The sequence below is a fragment of the Chelon labrosus genome (genome assembly GCF_963514085.1).
Source record: "Chelon labrosus genome assembly, chromosome: 24".
Classification (NCBI taxonomy): Eukaryota; Metazoa; Chordata; class Actinopteri; order Mugiliformes; family Mugilidae; genus Chelon; species Chelon labrosus.
Window position 1 is genome coordinate 12,136,539 of NC_140357.1, and position 8,481 is coordinate 12,145,019.

Sequence of the window (8,481 nt, forward strand, 5' to 3'; positions counted from 1 at the left end):
AAAATCTCCAAAACATGCAAAGCAAACGAGGTCTTCCTCTGCCCAGCTGAAGCTCCAACAGGTGGTGGCGCAGTTCTGATTCCACTGACTTTAAATTAAATTTTAATTTACTTTTAGAGGAACGTCAACACCACGCTGGCTCTTCTCTCGGAGCAGCTACTTCCGTGCCACAACAGGTCACTGATATCTTGTGTCTCTCTACCTCCAGTTACGCCGACCAGTTTCTTTTATACCTCTGTGATCAATGATGTCAGCGCGCCCCCTAGCGACGACGTGCTGCGTCATCACACAGTTTGTTGCCTTCAGTTGCTCCCGTATATTTCAGTGACCTCCTGACCTTGTGTGAAGTTTCCTTCCTTCCTTCCTTCCTGTCTTTTATCTGGTTTTCTTCATGTCATTCTTGTTTTTCCTCATCCATTTTTATTGCAAGGCTGTGTTTTCAAGATGCATTAACATTTCACAGTTACAGAAACTGTAAAAAGTTTAAGCAGCAGCATTTATGTGTTGAACTGGTGAAACAAATCCATGCCATGATCAGTGGTTTAATTGAAGAAATAAAGACAAATGAAAGGATAAATTGCTCAAAATCATCTTTATTTATTTATTTTGATTGACATCTATAATGACAGCGTAATGGTCCATCAGCTTGTCTCAGCATTATCAAAATCTTCATTTATAATAACTTCAAGACTCTTATAGTTTCCACTCAGCTGTGGCATTTACCTTCACCTAAACCTTCAAGGTGAGCATCAAAAGACTTGTTTGACCCTCACATTGTGCTTTTAAATCTAATTTATGCATCAACTCAGCAGTTTATAACCAATTTCTGCATAGAGAATAAAACAAAAAAACACCCTAATACCCTTTTTAATTAGTTTTGTTCAACATTTCGTCCTTCATCTTCATCTACGTCTACAAAATCATCAAAGATTATCACCTATTTCAGTGTCTACTTAATAATTAATGTGAAACACTTGATTAAAGACAAGGCAGCGATGATTTCAGGCTCCTCATTATCTGTGAACACAACCAAACAAAATCAGTTTATTGCTTTTATTAACATTTATGTGAAATACTTAATTCTGAGACACGAGAAAAATGCACCAGTCCTGTCATACCTAATTGGTCCAGGCCATGGAGATGAGGGCTGGGGTTGTATCTGTGTACACAGGCTTGGCAGATCTGCGTCTCCTGGCCCCACCACACGCCTGTAAAAAGTTAAAAGGTTTAGGCTTGAGTCAGTATAAGCTTTAAGTATCTTGAACGTCCTGTAACAAATTTGCTGATAGTACACCAGATAATGCTTCCTCCATGCTTACCGGTGCGCAGGACGCTGGACCTTGTTTCAGACACAGTTCCAGTTTACAGTGCATGTAGATATCAGTACTTTTCCCAGAGAACTCAAACATGTTGAAAGAGAAGTAGTTGGATGTTCCCATTCCGTTGTTCTCCATCTTCACTGTCTGGTCCGCGGGGTTAGGGCATCTGAACATGACATGATGACATCAGTACCAACATCTGAAAACGTTTAGTAAAGTCACAGTTTTTGAGCTTTTCTCACCCCCTCCTGATGAGGTCGTATCTCACGTTTCCATTAGGTGATGGTTGGTTGGTGGCCCAGCAGGAGTCGATCACCATGGAGACAGTTTTATCGTCAAGCCCCTCTGTCTTCAGCTCCATCCAGATCTTCTGGTTCAGTACGACCTCAGTGCCTGAGCTAACAAGCTGTGTGAGGCCGGGGTCAGTGTAGGCGTTCATAATCAGTGTGTAATTCCAAGCTCCAGAAACAATCTGTTGGATCACAGAGCTGCAGAACACAAACACACACCTCAGCTGTCTTATACTTCCACTACACATTAACACGCAGGTGAATATGTGCCGGCCTCTACGCACCTGTCTTTGATCCTGAAGGCCACAGTCTTGACCTCTGGCTTTCTGTAGAAGCAGGAGAAGTCGATCTCTACTTGATCATAGCGGGTGATGACACTGTACAAGGAGCTGTTCCTCGTCGTGACGGTGTTCTTGTAGATGAGCTGACTGTCGTTCATCTAGATTGTGACAATGATAGAGATGAGATAAGAAATCTTGCTTTAATCACATTTTGAAGTATTTAGAGTTTTGTTTTTATTGATTCTGCTGTGTAATTCCCTCATTAAATAACTCTACAGATCATCAATCAATGTTTTGAGCTGCTCACCATCACTTCCATCCCGCAGGTGTCGCTGGAGTCGAAGCCGAAGGTCACCATGTGGGTCTGGTCGTCCATGTGTCCCTGGCAGCTTTCATCATTGAGGTGTAAGACCTTGTAGTCGATGCCTTTGTCTTCCAGCAGACAGCCGGCCAGAGTAAGAGTAGCAGAGTTCTGCGAGCAGACTGTTGGCTCACCTGAACAACCAACAAGAAAAATAAATCAAAATCCACCTTCTGTTTTCCATTGCAAAGTTTACAGCAGACTGTGGTCACACTGAAGAGGTTGTGTTAACCTCCACCTAAAGAGACATCACAACTCTTAAGAATGTCTTTGTAGTTTGTTTTTTAATGTCAAAGTTGTCACGGTACCTAAAGCGCCTGTTGATTGGTACTTGGAGGCAAAAATGGCCCGGCAGAAGCACCGGGTGTCACCGTACATCTTCTCACCACAGAACTCATGACGGCTGCAGTACTGGTCCTGACAGGAGGCCTCGGGGACAGCAGCTGTGGACAGAGACACCAACAAGGTCAACAATCAAATTAAAACTTTTTACTATCCTGTAATACATGTTGACCTTATTCTGTCAGTAATTCATTTTTCTTGTTAGATTCTCCTTCTGCTGCTATTCTACTACTCAGAGCAAGGAAACCTGACTTTGTCTCAACTTTCCTGTCCCATCTCAAATTTAGAAACTTGAAGCGATCAATAATCTTACGACAGTCAGCTGTGTACTTCCAGTCCTTCAGTTCCACGTTGCTTTGCAGTTTGCAGGACTTGGCGTATGCCTCCATGAACTGGCAGCTAAGACCGTCCACATCTGGGTACGTGCACAAGGTGTCTGTGCAGGCGGTTATGTAGGGCTCTGGGTCAGTGTGGTTGTGGCAAGCACTGAATGGTTTCTGCCTCATGAGACTGCAGCTGTTCCAGGAGGAATGAGATCGATGGACAAGATGTTTAAATTCATTCATCTCTGAAAATTTATGAAGCATGAGTCGTGATTGTTGATGTGTCAGCCCTTACCGTTTAGTTGTTTCGTTGCAATTGATCGTGGGGTCGACGATGTCATTGTACTCAGTCTCACATCTAAGAGGAAGACCAAGGACACAGCACAATAATTAAAACCCATGTAACATCAACAAGTAATATCAAATGGATGTGTTGCTGAGTTTTACCCAGGGGTACTGTAAGAAGAGGACTTGGCTGCACTCAGGGTGGTAGTCTCACTATAGTTGCTGGGGTTGCCACACAAACCCCCAACCGGTGAAGCATGTCCTGGTTGATGTCAAAGACAGAATCACAGATAAATCAATAACTTGTGAGCCAGTGCTTAATAAGCAAAGCTGTCATTCTTAAAATCAACATTGAAAAGGAAAAATTAAAGGCACAAGTATTTCATCCTTCTTTTCTTTGTTCTCTGTACCTGCCACATGTGCAGTGTTGCCATCAAAAATGATCCTCATGTTCATGTAAGGTATGTGGACAGTGACTCCAGTCCTGTCCTTTGAGAGCTCCAAGCCATGAACCAGCTGAACTGTGCTGTTGAGCGTTAGCATTTGGTCGTCAACCTGCATCACGAAACATACAGCACAAAAACATCTGTGTTATTTGCGTGCTAATTTATTCTTACGTAGACAGACTTAAGTTATAAAAACCAATTCTAATTAAGTAACTGGAGTGGATCTGTTCCACTAATACAGTGTTACTTACCAGAACTCTCCCTCCTTGTTCCAGACTTATTTTGACCCCTGGCCCTCTCAGCCACAGAATCAGGTGGTCCAAAAACATCACATCTCGACGGCGACGCTCCAGGAAACCCGCCAGTAGGCTGAAACCGTCTCCTCCTGGAAGATCCATCAGAGTATATACACACCTGTTTGTGACTGAGTGGACTCGGCTGAAGAAATCGATGACAGTGGAGCCGGTGACGGCGCACACAACGGTTTCTTGAGGGCACCTGAAGGAGAAGGAAAGGGACTTTTTCATTTCTGCAAGAAAAATCCAACCTGATCTGCTATCCCATAAGGACACAATTGATTTTTGTCACATTCACAGGTAAATATACAGCAAACATATTTACCCAGTGCTGACAGTACTGAGGACTGCAGATGCATCGCAGCTTATCGTGGAGCAGGTTTCTGGCGTGAATATCATTGTATTGGCAGCTAGGGGGCCATCTGAGAGGTGACAGGAAGTTTATAAAATTATCCATCACCAATGAGAGCAGTAATGTTAACGCACAGTTTTTGTTTCTTCACCTACCTGAGTGTCTGCATCCACTCACGTCAAAGAAAGCTTTGCTCTGCGCTTCAGTCATTACAAAGGACCATGAACTCATAAGGGTTTCATCGATCACTGCTTTCACATGCTGCATAAGAGATCAGACAGAAATTGAGGTTACCTAAAGTTTCAAGCTGATTATTGTATGTGTGTTGCCATAGTAACAGACTCGTCTCTGAACACTTACAACGTGTGTCTCGTTGGAGTGGCTTGACGCAGCGAGTTGTACAGCTGTTTGTGCTCCAAAGTTGTAGATTGAAACCATCATCTGTGAATAGAAACCCGGACAGATAATATTAGGAACCGCTTTAAAGGCATTTTGATGTGAAGTTGTTCAACTTGAAAACAAGGTACTCACGTTTAAATTAGTGTCGTTTGTTGCATGACGCAATGCAACCTCAACCCAGCATCTGGAGGCAGAAGTGATGGCTGGCAGAGCCTGATGGATTGAGGAGTTAGCAGCTGTTGTGTTAGACTTTATCTCCACTGTCATGCTGTCAACTTCATGATTCTCAAACAGAAGGCACTCGTTTTCAGCATCAGCTGAGCTGTTCTTGAAGCAAATCGCGATTACTGAATTGTTGTGGGACACCTGCAGAAACAGAGAGATATATATACACATATATGAAGTGGCAACAGCTTTGACTCAAGCTTCAGATATGAATCAAGACATATGATAAAATATGCATGTTGTGTAATTTCACTAGGCTATTTTAAAGAATTATTTTTTGGACTTAAACATCCTATATACATTTTTAAACTCTCTACACGGACAGCAGATTATATTAGATTACAGGTCTTTGAAAGGCCAAGCAGTCTGATGTCAGAGGATGTCAGACACATGGCTTAATCTTACTCACATGTATCTTTGTGAATTCACGGCCATAAAAGGTGATGGGACATGCGCTGATGTCCGTCTCTCCAGCACCAGCCATGGATACAGAAAGGTCAAGCTGACTGGCAGCAACTACAGCGAGAAGATGAAGGAAAGAACAAACGTGAGCCTTCGCACAGTAGCCATTGTGGATTGTGATTGCGGAAACAGAGGCCAACTTGGCTTGAAAATGACTTGAAGCCGATGTTTACCTGCCAGAAGCAGGAGTAGTACGCCTGGCTTTGACATCCTGGAGCCCAGCAGTAGAAGCTATGGGAGGAACAAAGTAAGGGGCAACACACGTTAGCCTTCAGTATCCTTACATTTTGTTGCTCCAGTGTTGGAAAGTAATTACTCAAAAGTGACAGTAAATACTGAACTTATGTACAGCTGCAGCACCATGCAAATAATTACATGCACTTTTACTCAAGATACATTCTGAATGCATCACTGTCCACTTTTAGTTTATTTTTATTAGTTTGTGCATGTCAAAAAATATCTCCTAAAAAGCTTGTTTGCAAAGTAGAACGTGCTCACCTCATCAAATTTGTATTTATCCCTTTGAAACCTTTCTTTAAAAAAAATATTTTTCTGCTCTCTGTATTTTAGTCTTGTTTTTAGTGTCATTATCAGTAGTATTATAATGATAATGTAAGGTATTACATTTGCTAGTATGAAATTTGATCCATCTGGGAATCACGCTTGCATCACACTATTATATTCCAGTGATTGATAAGAAAAAGAAAACAAACCCAGAGTTAAGCAGAGCGGAATAAACAGGATCAGTGTGAACATTGTTCACAGCTTGGATTGTAAAACTTATCTATAAACATTGATGCATTTTGATCCATTTTAAGGATCTGCAGTGATTCCATAAGCATCATCCTCATTAAGTCCGGTAGACGGAGGGAAAATGTGCAGCTTGTCTTACCGTTGGGAAGTTGGAGGTTGGAGGAGAATCTCAGCAGAAGGAAGCCTGATGTTTCAGCTCTCAGATAGATGTGCTTGTCACCTGTCTCCGTCTGCGTCTATTTATACAGATCCGAGTTGCTTGCGCCCCTGAGAACTGTCGTGCACTCTCGAATTGTTGAACCCCCTAAACTGGCTCGTCCTGTTGATGTCAAATAAGGAATTTTTCAAAGAAATGACTTGGAGGAGAATTCACTGAGCGTGAGTAATTAACAACCTTTAAGTGCCTCACAAAATATGTTTAGCATGTGATGTATTTCAACAGACTCATTTAAATGTTCTAGTTGTGAAGTTACACAAGATTTATTTTTTATTTTTTATTTTGCAGCTTGCCTTACTTTTACTGAAAGTAAATGTTGATAACACTCAGATGGTTGTTGCCACATTGCACAGTGCTCCACTCCTGCTTAAATGAGCTTCAATGAATTACTTAATGTAAAGGAAGGAGTGTCCAACTGATTCAGAACAAACGCATGCAGTTTTCTTCCATGAAAGCTGGAGGTGCAGAAGAAAAAGAAAATCTATAGCAAACAATGCTGTCCTTAATTTTACATTTTTTTATTTGTCATTTATCACTGGTGATAAAATTGAAATGGAATTTTAACAGTTTCAACAGAGCACCTTTCCTTGTGATGACAGGCTGACCTCTTTTCTCTTTTAGCCTCCCCTATTTTTAGTGTTCTTCTATAATCACACGCCCATCACACTGGCTTAATAACTCCTCCAAGCACTGGATAATTGCAGAAACATCAGCATTCTCACCTAAGGATGTCTTTAACCTGAGAATTTCAGGTGTCTTTGATGAGTTTGTGACAGATGTGAACGGACTGCTTTGCTCCTCCAAAAAGCTTAAATGCAAATGAGAGAAGTTGTTTTTTAAATTTACTTTTATTTAAGCACACGGTTATAACTGAGGGTAAAGTACAGATTAAAATGTGATTTTAACTTTTAATTTACTACTTGATTTCCTCTTTAGATTATATGAGATTATGTATATATATATATATATATATATATATATATATATATATATATATATATATATATATATATATATATGTATGTATATATAAAAACAAAAACAAAAAAACGTCCCTCTCACCCTCTTGGGGTGGTATTTTTTGTGTCATCCTCAAGCTCGGGTCCTCTACCAGAGGCCTGGGAGTTTGAGGGTTCTGCACAGTATCTTAGCTTATAGGACTGCTCTCTTCTGGACTGAGGCTTCTGATGTTGTTCCTGGGATCTGTTGGAGCCACTCCCCCAGTTTGGTTGTCACTGCCCCGAGTGCTCCTACTACCACGGGGACCACGCTCACCTTGACCTTCCACATCTGCTCCAGCTGTTCTTTCAACGCTTGGTACTTTTCAACCTTTTCGTGTTCCTTCTTTCTGATGTTGGGATCTGCTGGTATCGCCACATCTATCACCACCGCCTTCTTCTGCTCTGTGTCTACCACCACAATGTCCGGTTGGTTAGCCAGGACCTGTTTGTCAGTCTGGAAGCTGAAGTCCCACAGCACCTTGGCCCTTTGGGTTTTTAGGTACTTCTATTCCATACTGGGTACAGATGTTCCTGTACACTATTCCAGCCACTTGGTTGTGTCTCTCCATGTACGCTGACCCGGCTAGCATCTTACACCCTGCTATTAGGTTAGTGTGTGCTTCACCTCACTGTGTGCTTTGTGTGTTTACTAATTCACGGATGGGATAAATGCAGAGACCAAATTCCTTGTATACACAAGTATACTTGGCCCACAGACCTTAATCTTAAAAAAAAATCTTAATCTTAATCTTATGTGCTGGACTGTCTCAGGGGCATCTTTGCATAGTCTGCACCTTGGGTCTGATCTACTCTTGTAGATCTTGGCCTCTATGGCTCTTGTACCTAGGGCCTGTACTTGTGCTGCCATGATCAGTGCCTCTGTGCTGTCTCTGAGTCCAGCCTTTTCCAGCCATTGGTAGGTCTTCTCAATATCAGCCACTTCTTCAATTTGGCTGTGGAAATTTAAAAGAAGCAGATAAAAGAACAACAAAAGAAAGGAATGTTTCCTAGAGGTTTGTTCTAAGTTTACACAAAATATTTCAACACTTCCATGTTCAGGAATATTAACATTGAGTTCTTTATGTAGGATGAGGAAGGGAAGTCCAGGAGTCAGGACAAAGGAGAGCAT

The 8,481-nt window shown here is 41.7% G+C and overlaps 1 protein-coding gene and 1 long non-coding RNA gene across 2 annotated transcripts; both read right to left on the minus strand.

The window, feature by feature from the left end:
* Positions 1-813: 813 nt before the first annotated feature.
* LOC311509204 lies at positions 814-1,899 on the minus strand. The gene is made up of 3 exons (XR_014699806.1): positions 1,320-1,899; positions 1,119-1,208; positions 814-1,017 (listed from the first exon to the last, which is right to left on the minus strand). It is a non-coding gene; the product is annotated as an uncharacterized lncRNA (long non-coding RNA).
* Positions 1,900-2,649: 750 nt separating this feature from the next.
* LOC311509332 (uncharacterized protein) lies at positions 2,650-4,372 on the minus strand. The gene is made up of 5 exons (XM_084574479.1): positions 4,269-4,372; positions 3,612-4,145; positions 3,364-3,463; positions 3,212-3,274; positions 2,650-3,109 (listed from the first exon to the last, which is right to left on the minus strand). The coding sequence occupies exons 2-5, from the start codon at positions 3,760-3,762 to the stop codon at positions 2,767-2,769; spliced, it is 657 nt and encodes a 218-aa protein (XP_084430605.1). The 5' UTR covers positions 3,763-4,145; positions 4,269-4,372; the 3' UTR covers positions 2,650-2,766.
* Between the last annotated feature and the right edge of the window lie 4,109 nt (positions 4,373-8,481).

Bases quoted from the DNA above. Each gene is read 5' to 3' on its own strand.
- LOC311509332 (XM_084574479.1), bottom strand. From the start codon at position 3,762: ATGCAGGTTGACGACCAAATGCTAACGCTCAACAGCACAGTTCAGCTG. The intron at 3,464-3,611 runs GTACAGAGAACA...GACATCAACCAG, and splicing joins CAACACTGCACATGTGGCAG to GACATGCTTCACCGGTTGGG. The intron at 3,110-3,211 runs GTAAGGGCTGAC...CTCCTGGAACAG, and splicing joins TGCAACGAAACAACTAAACG to CTGCAGTCTCATGAGGCAGA.